This window comes from Indicator indicator, unplaced genomic scaffold, assembly GCF_027791375.1.
Source record: "Indicator indicator isolate 239-I01 unplaced genomic scaffold, UM_Iind_1.1 iindUn_scaffold_99, whole genome shotgun sequence".
Lineage (NCBI taxonomy): Eukaryota > Metazoa > Chordata > Aves > Piciformes > Indicatoridae > Indicator > Indicator indicator.
In genome coordinates, this window is record NW_026539215.1 from 86,591 (window position 1) to 102,653 (window position 16,063).

At 61.9% G+C, this 16,063-nt stretch overlaps 1 protein-coding gene across 1 annotated transcript in view; it reads right to left on the bottom strand.

Moving 5' to 3' along the window:
* DCHS1 (dachsous cadherin-related 1) overlaps positions 1-15,651 on the bottom strand; it is a 46,184-nt gene extending 30,533 nt beyond the window's left edge. The window contains exon 1 of the mRNA XM_054398750.1: positions 13,900-15,651. Within this exon, the coding sequence (XP_054254725.1) occupies positions 13,900-15,651 (1,752 nt within the window). The remainder of the gene's footprint in view (positions 1-13,899) is intronic.
* Positions 15,652-16,063: the final 412 nt, after the last annotated feature.

Sequence of the window (16,063 nt, forward strand, 5' to 3'; positions counted from 1 at the left end):
TCCTCATATCTGCAGGGCAGCATGGCCTTGACCTGTGGTGCTGGGGCTGGGCATGGGGGGCTAGGCATGGGGGGCTGGCTGTGGGGGGCTGGCCGTGAGGGACTGGCTGTGTGGGGCTGGCCGTGGGGTGTTGACCATGGGGGGCTGGCTGTGGGGTGTTGACCACGGGGGGCTGGCCGTGTCCCAGATCAGCTCCAGCTGGGGCTGGCTGCCCTCCAGCCACGCTGGGTTCAACCCAAGCTGTGGAGCTCCCCGTGCCAGGGCATGGTGACCCTGAGCTGTGCAGCCTCAGGCAGCAGCTGCCCAGTGATGGAGGAAGATCCACCCAAAGCTTCCCACACCAAGACATCGATGGGGAGCCAGGACAGCCCCAGCTGAGGCTGCCGAGGAGGCAATGGCACCTGAGGGAAGCCCCTGGGCCACAGAGCAGGCCAACCAGGGGTGACACAGAACTGGATCTGCTGCTCACCAGGAGTTGGCAGACTGCTGGCCAAGCCACTTTCCATTACTCCCCTGAAGTTCTGTCTGCCTGGGGAGGTGCCAAAGGGCTGGAGGGTGGCAAATGTAACATCCACTTACAGGAAGGGAAGAAAGGAGGATCTGGGAGGAGCTGTCAGTGTGACCTTGGTGCCAGGGCAGGGCATGGAGCAGGGCGTCTCAAGAGCTGTTACACACCACAGAGAGGACAACCAAGGGATCAGGCCCAGTCACCATGGGCAGGTCCTGCCTGTCCAACCTGATCTGCTTCTGTGCCAAGATGACCAACTGCTGGATGAGGGCCAGGCTGTGGGCATTGCCTTTAGGCCAGCCCTAGTCCCAAAGCCTTTGGCACTGTTCCCCTCAGAATCCTTGTAGGCAATCTGGCAGCGGATGGCCTGGATGAGCAATGCTCTGCTGGGCACAGCCCTGCCTGGATGGGCACATCCCTGTCTGGGTGGGTACAGCCCTGCCTGGATGGGCACAGTCCTGCCTGGATGGGTACAGAGAGCAGTGGTCAGTGGAATGAAACCCAGCTGGCAGTTGGGCACCAGTGGTGCTCCTCAGGGCTCTGTGCTGGCCCCACTTCTGTTGAACATCTTTGTTGATGACCTTGATGAAGACACAGAGTTGTGCCAGCAGTAAGGTGGCACCAAGTTGGTGGCAGAGTTGATCTGCACCAGGGCAGGGAGGCTCTGCAGAGGGACTTGGATAGGTTGGATCTATGGATGAGCTCCAATGAGGCCAAGTGCCAGGCCCTGCCTTGGGGCACAACAACCCCAAGCAAGGCTCCAGGCTTGGGGCAGTGGCTGGAAAGCTGCTGGCAGAGAGGGACCTGGGGGTACTCATGGACAAGCAGCTGAGGAGGAGCCAGCAGTGCCCAGGTAGCACAGAAAGCCACTGGCATCCAGTCTGGGATGGGCAATGCTGTGCCCAGCAGTGGCAGGGAGGTGGCTGTGCCCCTGTGCTCAGCTCTGGTGCTGGGTCCAGGTTTGGGCACCTCAGCACCAGAGAGATGTGGAGGTGCTGGAGCCAGGGCAGAGGAGGGCAGGAAGGGGAAGGGCCTGGAGAAGGAATCTGATGAGGAGAGGCTGAAGGAGCTGGGGCTGGGTGGGAGGAGAGGAGGCTGAGGGAGACCTCATGGCCTCTACAGCTCTTGAGAGGAGGTTGTGGAGAGGCTGTGGTGGCCTCTGCTCACAGGTCAGCAGGGACAGAACAAGAGGGAGCAGCCTCAGGCTGCAGCCAGGGAGGCTTAGGCTGGGCAGCAGGAGAGGTCAGGCACTGGCATGAGGTGGGCAGGGAGGTGGGCAGGGAGGTGGGCAGGGAGCTGGTTGGAGTCACCAACCCTGGAGGTGTTCAGAGGTGGTTTGGATGTGGGGCTTGGGGCTGTGGTTTAGGGGTGACCCCTGCAGGGTGGGGTCAATGGTTGGACCTGGTGGTCCCCAGAGTCTGTTCCAACCTGAATGTTGCTGTGAGATCATTGGTGGTGGCCTTGCCTGACATGACCCTGAAGCAGCAGTGTTCAGGATTCCAAGGGAGTGAGCAAGGAGAGGACTCAGGATCCTCAAGGGATCTCCTGAGGAAGGAGAGCAGCAGAGCATGGACCTGGGGCTCCAGGCAGGACTCAGCTCACATGGGGATGGGGGAGCTGGGAGGCAGCTCTGGAGACCAAGGGAACTCAGGCAGCTGGCAAGCCTGAGGCCAGTGTCCTGCAGGCAGAACATCCCAGGTTCAGGACAAGGGGACATCAGTAGGTGGCCTTGGCTGAGCAGCGACCTCAGGACTAAGCTGCAGAGAGGCAGCAGATGGGAGATGGCTGCAGAGGCTCCAGAGGAAGGACTCCAGACAGTGCCAGGCAGGGGATGGTGTCAGGGGAGTCAACCTTCTGCTAGGGCTGAGACCTGAGAGCCAGGGGGTGCCAGGAGGAGCCTCCACCACAGCTTGGGTGGCAGGAGGCTGGAAAAGGCCTTTCTGGACAGGGGGGTGACATGGTGACAGCAGAGACAGCCTCCACCTCCCCCAGGTCTCAATGGCTTCTGCAAGGGCTCAGAGAACTCCAGGCAGGGATGAAGCAAAGTCCCGGCAGGGATGAAGCAAAGTCCAGGCAGGGATGAAGCAAAGTCCAGGCAAGGATGAAGCAAAGTCCAGGCAGGGCTTCTGCAGTGCCCTTCACCCACGTGGACTGTGGAGCCCAGCTGCAATGGCGGCTGACAGGAGCAGGCTCACAGGGCTGCCTTCCAGACGTGGTGGAGCTCAGAAGAGGTCCCTGGCAACCAGGTGACAGCAAATGTTGCTCCCCACCTTCAGACAAGGCCAGAAGGAAGACCTGAGGAGCCACACTCGTGTCAGCTACACTTTGGTGCCTGGGAGCACCATGGAGCAAGTTCTCCTGGAGCATGTTTGTAGCCACATGGAGGAGCCTGGGAGGGAAGAGCCAGCACAGGATGACCCTCCTGTGCTTCCTACACTGCAGTGAAGGGATGGCAGCTGTGAGGGACAGCTGCCTTGGCACTGAAGGATCTTGGAACCTTCTCCCACTGTTCTGATAGCCAAGGCAGGATGTCCCCCACAACATCCTGCTGGCTAAGCTGGAGAGATGTGGATTTGCTGGGTGGACTGTTCAGTGGATAAGGAATTAGCTGGAGGGTCACATCCAGAGGGTGGTGCTCAATGGCTGAAAGTCCAGATGGAGAGCAGTGACAGTGGTGTCTCTCAGGGGTCCATACTGGCACCTGTGCTGTTTGATGTTTGTATCAGTGCTACAGACAGCAGGATCAGGCACACAGCGGTGTGCAGATGGCACCAAGCTGAGTGGCACTGTCGATACACCAGAGGGACAGGATGGCATCCAGAGGGACCTGGGCAAGCTGGAGAGGTGCCCAGGTAAACCTGGGCTGGAACAATCCTCACTGTCAGTACAGACTGGGGGAGGAGGTGATGGAAAACAGCCCTGCAGAGAAGGAATTGGGGGTGCTGGGGAGTGTGAAGCTGGAGAGGAGCCAGCAATGGGCACTGGCAGCCCAAAGGCCAAGAGCAGCCTGGGCTGCATCCAAAGCAGTGTGACCAGAGCTGGAGAGAGAGGATCTTGCCCCTCTACTCTGCTCTGGGGACACCTCCCCTGCAGGGATGGGTCCAGATCTGGGGCCTCCAGCACAAGAGAGCCCTGCACCTGCTATGAGGACAGGCTGAGGGAGCTGGGGTTGTGCAGCCTGGAGAAAAGAAGGCTCCAGGGAGACCTTAGAGCTGCAGAGCTGCCTGACAGTACCTGAAGGGGTTACAGGAAGGCTGCAGAGGGACTGCCCCAAAGGCCTGCAGGGACAGCACAAGGGACAATGGTCTGAAATGAGAGCAGAGCAGACTGAGATTGGATGTAAGGAACAAGTTCTGCACCAGGAGGCTGCTGGAACACTGCAACAGGTTGCCCAGGGAGGCGGTTGGGGCCCAGCCCTGGAGATATTCAAGAAGAGCCTGGTCAGGGCTCTGGGCAACCTGATCCAGTGCAGGATGTCCCTGCGACTGCAGGAAGTGGCACTGGGTGACCCTTGGAGGTCCCTTCCAATCCAGACCATTCCATGGTTCTGTGATTCTGTTATGGTTTGGAAGGTTGGACAACCAGGTGGGTCAGAACCAGGTCGAGAGCTGGGTACAGAGGGTAGTGGGTCATGAGCTGTGCTCTGCCTACAGGTGGTGACAAGTGGAGCACCACACAGACCAGCTTGGGGACCTCTGGAGCTGACCATCTTCAGCAGTGACCTAGCCTGGCTCTGGGTGAGCAGGAGTTGGGCCACAGAGCACAGTGGCAGCAAGAAAAGCCTAGCAGCACTTTGGCCTGCACGGTCCAGGAGCTCCAGGATCATCCCTGCCCCTACTCAGCCTTTGCTAAACCCCATCCTGACCCTACATCAAGTTCTGGGCCCCCAGCATAGCAAAGACCTCACCAAAACTGTGGCAAGTTCAAGGGGAGACCAGTGAGCTGGTGAAGGGCTGGAGACCCTGCCCTGTGAAGGGCTGCTGAGGGACCAGGGCTTGCTCAGCCCTCAGAATGCTGCAGACCCAGCAGCAGCTGATGGGGAGCTGACCACAGAATGGAGCCTGGATCTGCAGGAGAGGGACCAGAGGCACCAGCTGGAAGGAGAACTTTAGGCTGGTGTCAGGGCAAAGGCTGTGAGGTCCCTGTGAGGACCATCCAGCACTGGAGCATGCTGCCAAGAGAGACTGTGAGCAGCCTGGCCTGACCCCACCACTGCCCTACTCTGAGCAGGGGTGGACAGAGACCTCCCAAGATGCATCCAGTCTGGAGCACGCTGTGACTCAGGCTCCAGCTGTCGCAGCCCTTCTCCAGCACAGGCTGATGATCACCAGTGAAGGACACCATGAGGCCCTCGCTCTGTTGTGGAGGACGTTCCCCTGCTGCTCCCCCTGCTCAGTGACCCTTGCCCTGAATGCTCCAGGATCTTCCTCTTGGGGTGCACAACACTGCACACCCAGCAGCAGTCCTGGATTGGCTCCAGCAGATCTCCAGCAGATCCAGCAGGGGGTGGGTTGGAATGGCCCTCTGGAGACCACCCAGTCCAGCTCCCAGCCAGAGCAGGGTCACCCAGAGCAAGCTGCACTGGAGCCCAGCCAGGCCCAGCAGCAGATGCTCCCTGTCCTCTTCCTCCACCACACACAGCCCAGGTCCCTCTTCTGGACCCTGGTGCTCCTCTGTGCCCAGGGCTGGGAAGGAAGACACCTGGGGCCTGGAGCTGCAGTGTCCTCACATCCCAGGGGCCTGGGGCTGCAGGACTCACTGGGTGCTCTTTGGGCACCTGTGCCCCTTGCACACCCTCAGCCCCTCTGTGCCACCAGGAGGTTCTGCAGTGCCCTCACCTCTGTCCACAGCCCACGGCAGGGTCCCAGTGCGCTGAGGTCCAGTGGGGAGCTACAGGGACAGACTTCCAAGAGGTCCAACCAGCAGAACCTGCACCTCCCAGCCCCAGGAGCAGACAGTGACCTGCAGCCAGCACTGACTCAGTGACCACATCCCATGAGACAGGCATACCAGTGGCATGCAGCAGGACCTGCACCTCCATGTGCTTGGTCTCCATCCCCTCAGCCCTGACCTGGCTTCACTGAGCCCCCACACCAAGCCTGGACCTTCTCTAGCACCTCCTGAACTTCTGCCCTGGGCACTTTCACAGCTCCAGCACCTCCAGGGTCCATCCTTCACGAATCCTTTTCCACTCCTGGGTCCTAGCAAGGGCAAAGCCTCCTCATGGCACAGGTCAGCAGCTCCCAGGTGCTGCGTAGCCAACAAGAGGAAACATTCAGAGAGTCCCAGCATGGTGGGGCAGGAATGGTCTGGTGCCCACCCAGGCCACCCCCCCTCCTCCAGCAGGGCCCCCACAGCAGCTTGCCCAGGGGCACCAAGAAGGAGACTCCACAACCTCTCTGGGCAGCCTGCTCCAGGCCTCCAGCACCCTCACCCCAAACGAGTTGCTCCTCTCTGGGGAAGGGAGGAAGGAGGACAAACCAAGGGCTGGGAGATAGCCAGGAGATCCCCACTGTGCCAGGAGATCCCCACTGTGCCTGGCTTGGAAGGAGTTTTGTGAAGGCAAAAGGGAGCAGCAGCCAGCAGTACCCTGAGCCTTTTGCTAACCACAGTCACAGAAGGGGTTGGGTTGGAAAGACCATCAGAGGCCACCCAATGCCAGCCCTGCAGCCAGCAGGGACATCCTCAGGCAAGGCAGGGTACTCAGAGCCCCAGCCAACCTGGCTTGGGGTGGTGCCAGCCATGGGGCATCTCCTACCTCTCAGGCACCTGGGCCAGGGTCCCAGGCTGCCTTTCTCTGCCAGCTCAGAGCTGAGCCCCAGGAAGCCAGGCTGGAAGTTTGGGGCTGCTTGGGTATTTCTGTGGTTTGCTCCTTACAGCAGGCAAGGGAGCAAAAGAGAATGGAGAGGAGAAGGGAGGCCCAGGAGAAGAGAAGGAGTTGCCCTGCATGCCAGCAGCAGCCAAGAGCTGCAAAGGGAGCCCCAAGGCGATGCAGTCCTTGGTGGCTAACAGGTGAAGGGAGAGCCCAGCAGGATCAGCCACTGCTGCTGCTGCAGGAGGACCTAGCTGGGCCCTGGGGCTGGACACTGGCTCCAGGGCTGGGCACCACCAGCACCCACAGTTGGTGGCCAGCAGCACCATGGCTGTGTCCTGGCACAGGATGGGGAGGCACAAAGGCACTCAAGAGCCATGGCGTGGACAGCATGCCCTGGCACAGCCCCAGCAGGACCAGTGGCACCAGGAAGCCTCTCCATGTCCACTGCAGATGTTTGGTGCCACTGTGGGAAGCTGAGGATGCCCTCAGCCCCTCTGTGGGACAAACATCTGGGGATGGGACTAGCCACGGCCTTCAAGCTCAGCTTGGCACAGTCCTGACAGATGCCAGCGCTCAGTGCAGGAGGCCTGGCAGCAGCAAGAGTGTGCCCACTGCCACACACTGACCCCGGAATGTCCACATGGGACAGCTCCAGCTGGGCAGAGCCACCACAGGTATACCAGGGAGGGTAGGGAGAGGCCTGGAAAGGGCAGGCGAGGACATGAAATGCAGAAGGAAGTGCATGGGGCTGGGATCTGCTGTGGGATGGATGTGTGGGAAGGTGGATGGAGGGATGGATGGAAGGAGACAGGGATGGATGGATGGATGGATGGATGGATGGATGGATGGAGGGATGGATGGAAGGAGGGAGGGAGGGATGGATGGATGGAGGGATGGATGGAGGGAGGGAGGAAGGGAGGAAGGGATGGATGGAGGGATAGATGGTGGATGGGTGGATGGTGGATGGATGATGGATGGTGGATGGGTGGATGGTGGATGGGTGGATGGTGGATGGGTGGTGGATGGATGGGTGGGTGGTGGATGGATGGATGGGTGGTGGATGGATGGATGGGTGTGGATGGATGGATGGATGGGTGGTGGATGGATGGATGGATGGATGGGTGGTGGATGGATGGATGGGTGTGGATGGATGGATGGGTGGGTGGATGAGTGGGTGGGTGCATGAGTGGGTGGGTGGGTGGGTGGGTGGATGGATGGATGGGTGGATGGATCGATGGATGGGTGGATGGGTGGGTGGGTGGAGGAGTGGGTGGGTGGATGGATTGATGGATGGGTGGGTGGGTGGATGGATGGAGAAGCACAGCCCCATTCTTATTTCTCAGCTGCAGCCTCAGCCCCATTCTGGGTTCCTCAGCCCCATGCTGGGTTCCTCAGCTGTAGCAGTCAAGGCTTTCCCTTCCCACAGACCCACTTAGGGTGTCTCAAACACAAACCAGAGCCCCCCCAGCAAAGCCACCCCCTGTCCTCCAGCCTTTCTGCTGCCCATGTGCCACTCACAGGCCTTGTAGCACTGGGAAGGGCTGGAGCATGTCCTGGCAGCTCAGGCACATTCCCTGTGCCATCTCCAGCAAGCACAGGCAGTGGGCAGCAGGCAGCAGCGGGCAGCAGCAGAAGACAGTGGGCAGCAGCCTGCAGCAGAAGACAGCAGCAGCAGGCAGTGGGCAGCAGCAGCAGGCAGGGACTCCTCTGGAGCCCTGCCCTGGCTGGGGCTCTGCTGTGCAGATGTTGTGCTGTGGCTTTGGCAAACATCTGGCTCTGGGCTGCCGCCCCTGTGAGTGAGGGCTCCGGGTGGAAGCGGAGGGGAGGCTGGCGCCACTGTGGTCACCGCTCCCACGCATGGCTCCTGCCGCTGAGCACTGCCAGCCTGTGCCCGCCCCGCCTGGCACCGCTGCTGCCCGGCCCAGGGCAGGCAGGCAGTGGCCGCGGCTATTTCAGGAGCTGGCCCTGGTGCCGTGCCAGCCGCCAGTGTGCCCAGGCCTTGCAGGACATGGGGGATCAGGGCTTGGCCCCAGCCAGTGCCTGGCACATGTGGCTGAGGCGAGGGGCAGACCCTGAGCTCCCTGTGGGGAGCTTGGCCAGGGAGTCCTGGGCACAGCCACAGGCACTGTGTGCTACCCACAGCTGCAGGGCTGTGCCTGGCACAGCCACAGCCTTGGTGTGGATGGGCACAGACCTACCACAGCCATGGCCCTGGCATGGCCAGGTGCAGGCCTGCCACGGCCATGCCCAGCAAGGTGTGAAGGAGAGGGCAGCCTGCAGCCTCCATGGGTGCTCCAGGACTGGGCACAGCCCTGTTTTGCAGGGGGGGAGGGGCAGTGGTTTGATCCCAGACACTGGCAGGAGGTAGGACTGTGGTGGGTGAGGCTGGGCACAGGCTTAGGAGGTGGGGGGATGATCCCTGCCCATCTGGGGGTACCGGTGCCTCTGGGCACAGGGCAGAGCAAGGCACAGAAAGGCAAGGAGCAAGGCTCAGAGATAGGCTCAGACAGCCCAGGCAAGCACCAGTGAGTGAAATGAGGCTGCAGCACGGAGCTCCTGGGCACTGGGAGCTATTGGGCACTGGGAGCTGTGGGGCACTGGAAGGCTGAGGGCACTGAGGGCCCCACAGCAGCACACGGGAGTTGGGCAGCTGAGCAGGGCAGGGAGACTGAGGTTCTGAGCAGCAGTGCCCAGGGTGAGAGCCTCAAGTGAGGCAGCAGCCATGCAGTTGGGCAGTGCCAGGGTCTGACCATGACCTCCTGTAGGGCATTGGTGCCAAGAGGGGCTCCAAAGCAGGGTGCTGGGCTGCATTTCAGCTGGGCAGGGAGAGCTCCCAGAGCACATCCACACCAGGAGATGGCACATGGCAAGGTGAGGTGGGGCAGCAGGACAAGGAGAGGGCATGGGGGCAGGACAAGCCTGCAGTGTCCCAAGGTAAGGGGTAGCAGGGCCAGAGAGCTGCCCTGAGGAGTGCCAGGAGACAACAGCTGGAAGCAGCCGAGGGTGTGGGGAGAAGAGAGGGAGCAGAGCCTGCAGGATGGGGACCAGGGCCATGCTGAGGGGCTGGGGGCTTAGGACAGGAGGTGCAGGGACTGGCACCTTGGAGGGCAGTGGGCACAAGTGTAGGGCTGTGGGTGGACATAGGGCAGGGAGGAAGAGGAGTTGCAAGGGGTTCGGGGCTGAAGCAGGGGTGAGGGAAGAGGGGCAGCGGCGGGGGACTGGGGAAGGTGTGGAGGGAGGAGGAGGCATGCGAGGGGCTGGAGGAGGAGCAGAGCACGGGGGGAGAGCAGCGAGAGGGGCCGGGGCCTCTCGGCTGCAGTGGAAAAGCTGCTGCAGCTCCAGGGGAAATGCTACTTGAATTAATCATGGCGCTGGCTGCTGTGCCAAGCCCAGGAGGAGGCTGCTGGCAGCGCCAGGAAATAACTTTCGCAGGAATTTGGAACCGACACAGCTCTTCTGGCGGCAGCGGCTGCGCTGCCTCCCCCTCTGCATCTCCCATGGCCCAGCGCTGCCCACGACCCTGCTGCCCGTGGCCCCCAGCCCACTGCCAATGGCCCCAGCCTGCTGCCCACTGCCTGCTGCCCACTGCCTGTGCTCCGCCAGCTCAGGGCATCCCAGGCCTGGCACCTTCCTTCGAGCAGGGGAGGCCTTGGCGGCATGCAAGGCTCTGGAAATTGGTGAGCAGCAAGACCCTGGTGCTGGGCACACAACGCCTGCAGCCATGGCCTCTGGGCACAGAATATCTTTCTTTGGGAGAGGCCTCCAAGCTCATGCAGTCCAACCCTCGACCCAGCACTGCAGGGTCAACACCAAACCATGTCCCTAAGCATCAGGTCCACAGCAGCCTGAACACCCCCAGGGGTGGAAGCTGCAGCAGTGCCCTGGGCAGACCATGCCAAGGGCTGAGAACCCTTCCAGTGCAGGAACATTTCCTGGCACCCAGCCTGAGCCTGCCCCGGAACAGCTTGGCACCACCTCCTCCGCTCCTGTCCCTTGGCATCAAGGAGCAGAGGCTGCCCCCTCCCTGCTCCAACCTCCCTGCAGGGAGCTGCCGAGGCTGATGAAGGCTTCTCTCAGCCTCCTCCCCTCAGCCTGGGCACCCCCAGCTGCAGAGTGATGAAGGTTTCCCTCAGCCTCCTCCCCTCCAGCCTGGACACCACCAGTTCCCTCAGCTGCTCCTCCTGCTCCAGGTCCTTACCAGCCTCCCTGCCCTTCTCTAGACACCTCCAGCCCTCAATGTCCTTCCTGGAATGAGGGTCCCAGAACTGAGCACACCTGGCACTGGTCCTCACACTGCTGTGGTCCCCAATGTGTCCCCAGCCCTGTGTCCCCTCACAGCTGCCTCCTCCATCGGGATTGTCTGTCAGGAAGGCGCAGGAAGGTGCCACCTGAGCAGGCATGCAGTCAGGTGCTGAAAGCCAGGTTAAGGCAGCAGGTGAGGCAGAAGGGAGCCTCACACCATGGAACCGCAGCATCTGAAGGCAGCCCCAGAGCCTGAAGCTCCTCTAAACCCAACTCAGGCCACAGAGAGAAGCAAGGACACCCAGACAGGGACTGTCCCCAGCCTCTGTTGGGGTGCTTGCTGACTCCCCAGGCTCCTGCTCCACTGCTGCTCCTCTCCCATCTCAGACTCGGCCTTTGCTCAGTGCTGGTGCCATGGCTGTTGCCATGGGACCTGGCCCCTGGCAAACACCAGCCATGAACGCAGGAGGTGTCACCAGATCCTCTTTCTTCATCAGGAGCTTCAGCCAGCAGCCAGCTCTGCCCCTACAGCCAGCACCAAGACGCCCCTGGCAGAGGGCACGGGGCACGCAAGGGAACAGGAGACCTGCAGCCTTCAAGCCCCTCCTGGCCACCACCATGGACTCCACACCCACGGGGAGCAGATGGCACCAGACCTGATCCTCCCAGGATTTTCTGCTTAGAAACATAGCAGCCACATGGAGAACTGGACCCTTTCGATCCTGTGCTGGCCTTGGAGGACGTCCTGTGTCCTGCACACCTCACGGATGTGTGCCCATGGCCTAAGCTCTCACAACCATCATGTGGGTCTGGACCAAACCCAGACCTTGGCAGAGACCCCCCAGCTGCCACGGCAGGATGAGCCCTGATGCTTGAGAGCCTCAGACAGATGGAGCAGATCAGAGGCCATGGAACATCTGCCATGGCTAACCCTGTGGGACACGCTGCTGGCCACCACGGTCACCGCCAACCCTCTGCAGCTCTGCAGCGTGGCGCAGCAAGGGGTGGCCACGGCGGGCGGCTGAGCTCCAGGCCGGGTGCTGCCCGGTGAGGCTCTGCTCGGCTGCCCTTGCTGGCGGCTCCCGCGGCGGCAGCCCGGACAGGCTCGGTTCCCATCCTCTCACGTTTCCCGGCGCAGAGGAAGCGGCAGCAGCTGCGTGAGCCGTTTGCTTTGTGCCGAGGCCACGCGGGAGTTACCTGCGCCCGGCCCAAGCGCGCCGCGGCCAAGCGAAACACGGGGCCGAGCCAAGGCCGAACCTGGCCAAGGCCTCCACGGCCAGCGCCGTCCCTGCGCCGCGGAGCCCCAGCGCTGCGCCTGCCCCGCCGCGGGCCGGACCGGCTCCCGGTGCCCCCGCCGCGGCCGCGCTCGCTCTCGCTCGGCCGGGCGCAGCAGCCGCAGCTCGGCCGCCATCTCCGATTGCATTTCCAGAAGGCCTCCGCACACGGCGAGCGGCACCGCGCAGGGGAAGGGGCGCGGGGGCCTTCCTGCGGGGGCTGCCGCAGCCCGGACGCACGCCTGAGGCCTCCATGTTCGCCCAGCCACACGCGGCTGCCCCAGGCTTGGCCCGGAACCCCCGCGGGGCCCCTTCTCCATCTCTGTCCCCAGCCCTGGCCCTGCCCCTGTGCCCATCTCCTCCCCCCGGGACAGGGGGGGTGTTGCTCTGCACAGACCAAACCCAAATGTTCCCCACCCAGATCTTCCTCAGTTCCCAGACACTTCAGCCGTCCAACCCTGACCCATCCCTTGCCCACCCAGATCTGCCCCACCCGAGACTTGCCCTGCCCCACGTCCCTTCTCCATGGTCTGGTCTTTACAGAACCATGAAATGGTTTGGCTAGAAGGGGCCATCAAAGGTCACCCAGTCCAACCCCCTGCAGTCAGCAGGGACATCTGCAACGGGAGCAGGTTGCTCAGAGTCCACCCTTCCCTGGAATGGTTCCAGAGATGCAGCCTTTCTCCCATCCCATTCTTCCCAGCACTCCCATCCTGTCCCCTGTCCTCAGCCATGGCACAAGCCCCTCTCCAGCACTGCCATCCCATCTCCCCAGCCCCCCACAGCCACACACCCCACACGCCCCACACTCACACCCCATGGCCCAGCCCTGCACCCACAGCATACCCAACAGCCATGCCAGCGCCACTCCTCCTCCTCCAGGCCCACCTGGAGTCCTTCTCCCTGACCAGGTTGCAGGACCTCCTCCTGCCTTGTCTCATGGCCCCAGAATTGCCCCTTGGCCGCTCCTCCTGGTCCCATGGACACTGCTCCCTGCGTGGCCCCAGAGCTCCTTACAGCCCCTAGACACCGCAGTACTCCCCAGCTGCAGGCCCCAGCCTTCCAGTGTTCATCTCAGTAGACAGCCTGGAGCTACCCCAGCTGATGCTGCCCTCCACATCAGTTCCTCCCCATCAGCCCCATGTCTCCCTGCCCTGATCTCTCCAGGGCTGGGCTGTGATGGCACACAAAGACATCCAATACAAATGGCATCACCGCTGCCACCTCTTGAGGTCTGTGGGGCCTGGCACAGGGGCAGCACCTCTCCAGCTGGCCCCATGACCTCTCCCTGCACCAAGGTGGACGCAGCACGTGCCTCAGCTCCAGTCCCACCAGGGCTGTTTCCAAGGGAATAGGCCCAAGCTAATTGGGCATAATTAATGCTGCTGTTCACAACCAGCCTGACGAGCACCAGGGAGCTCAGGATAATGACCTCACAGGGGGAGAGGGGAGGCAGCAGCTTCCTGGAGGTCTCACCCAAGCACCACTTTGAGTGTCCTGCTGGCACAGCAGCCCTGCACTGGTGAGAGTATGGCCTGGCACCCCAGGTCCCAGTCTCAGCTGAGGCCATCACCATACTGTACACAAAGGGGAACCTCAGAATGTGCCCATGGCACCATGGTGCCACCCAGCACTGGCATGCAGAAGGTGTAGCAGTGTTGGAGCTCTGCTCCAAGCATTCCTGCTGCAGCCACTGTCCACTGCATCAGGGCCACTGCCCATCTGCACCATGACAGCTGCCCCATGGCCACTGTCCACTGCACTGTGGCCACTGTCCACTGCACCACAACAGCTGCCCCATGGCCACTGTCCGCTGCACCATGGCCACTGTCCACTGCACCACAACAGCTGCCCCGTGGCCACTGTCCGCTGCACCATGACAACTGCACCATGGCCACTGTCCACTGTACCATGATAGGTGCACCATGGCCACCTCCCAGTGCATTATTAGAACTGTATCACAGCCACTGCCCATTTGCAGCATTACTGCACCACAGCCTTCAGTGGAGGTCCCCCACACACAAGCTCTCCCAGTCCCACTCCAGCTCAGCTGCACCTACCTGTAGGAAGCAGGTCCCAACAGGGGTGTTCTCCTTCAGGGACACATTGTAGAAGTTGCTCCTGAAGACTGGCTCATTGTCATTGACATCCTGCAGCACCACGTGGACCACAGCTGAGGAGGAGAGGGCAGGGCTACCCCGGTCTGTGGCCACCACGGTCAGCTGGGGCTGAGGGTCCTTCTCATAGTCCAGCGGGGCAGTGGTGGTGATGATGCCCGTGGCAGGGTCTATGGCAAACCAGCTGGAGTGGGTGTCACGGCCCTGCACGATGCTGTACCGCACCTCCCCGTTGGGGCCCTGGTCCTTGTCACGAGCTGTCACCTGCAGCACGAAGCTGCCCGGGTACACGACCTCGGGGATGCTCTGCCTGTACTCCTGCTGGTCGAAGAGCGGGGGGTTGTCATTGACGTCCACCACCTGCAGCACGAAGGTCGACTCTGCACGCAGCGGCGGCGTCCCCGAGTCAGTAGCTGTCACCCGTAGGTCGTAGGAGTCTCGTTCCTCCCGATCCAGCAGCTGGTCCACACAGATCAGGTAGATGATGTTGTCCTTGGTGGTGAGGGCAAACTTGCCATCACCCCCCTCCAGTGTGACGTTGACGTTGGAGTACTCACCATAGTCTGGGTCGGAGACGGAGATGCGTGCCACGTACTGGCCTGGCTGGGCACCCTCAGAGATCTGTGGGGAGCCGTCCTCGCTCAGGAAGATGATGGTCATGGTGGGCTGGTTGTCATTGTAGTCCCGCACGTGGATAGTGACAAAGGCCGTGGTGACCTCGGGATGGACAGCCTTGTCCCTCGCCTGCACCACCAGCTCGTGCACCTTCCTCACTTCATAGTCCAGACCCTTGTTGAGCTTGATGACTCCAGTCTGGGAGTCGATGGTGAAGTACTGGTCGGGGTCGCTCTGCCGCCGATTGATCTCATAAACCACAGCCCCATTGTCCCCCTCGTCTGCGTCAGAGGCGAAGACCTGCAGGATGCTGCTGCCTGGTTTCAGGTTCTCCGAGATGAGGGTGTGGTAGCGGCTCTGGTTGAAGCTGGGAGCGTTGTCGTTGATGTCCTGGATGGACACATCCAGCGTCATCTGGGTGCTGCGGGGCGGAGAGCCACCATCGTAGGCTTCCAGCAGCAGCGAGTAGGACGAGTGGTTCTCCCGATCCAGGACGTTGCTGACCACCAGGTCCAGGAAGAGGACCCCGTTGGGTCCCCGGCGCGTCTCTAGGCGGAAGGCCTGCCCCACGTTGCCCCCCTTGATGACGTAGCCCTGCGTGTTGAGCAGGCCACTGTCGGCGTCGAAGGCAGGGTCCAGGGGGAACCTGCTGCCAAGGGGGGTGTGCTCTGGGATCTGGAAGGTGCTGTGCCCCTTGGGGAATGCCGGAGCATGGTCATTGATGTCATTCACTTGGATGTTTACCTCCACTGTGATGCCCTCTGGGGTGACCGCAATGAAGCTGTAGTGGTCCCGCGCCTCCCGGTCCAGCACGCGGGCCGTGGTGATGATGCCGGTATTCTCATCAATGCCCAGGTCGGTGCTGACCCCGCTGCCCTCCTGCGCCGAAATGAAGTACATGTAGGCACTGGTCCCGGGGGGCAGCCCAGCGCTGATGTCCCCAATGATGGTGCCAGCTGGCTGCTCCTCATCTATTTGTAGATCCAGGGTGCCCAGGACGGCAGAGCCCTTCCCCACTCTCAGGCCCCCGAGAATGAGCAGCTCCAGCAGCAGCATGGCCGAGCCCCTCCACGGCTCCATGGCCGCTGGCAGGCAGAGCAGGGGGCAGCTGGGGCCGAGGCTCCCTCGCAGAGAGCTCTAATCCTGCACGGAATGCGGACCATGGGAGGCTGGTTAGAAGAGAGCAGTGAAGGGAGGACAGAAAGCAAACCCTGCAGAGGGAAGCTGGCCATGGACCTGCTGCCCAACAGCTGTGTGCCACCTTCCCCATACAGGGAGCGAAGGTGACCATGTGCCAGGGCAGAGGGTGCCCAGCACAAAGGGCTGATACAGCACCCAGAGTCAGCCAGGCAGGTGACACCAGCCATATGCTGAAGGTGGCAGAGAGTGTCCCATCACCAGGTAGTGTCCTACACGTCCCAGCCTTGTCCCCAGCTGCCCATCCTCCTGGTGGCACCAGAGCCAGCTACCCACAGCCGTAGGTTCTGTCCTT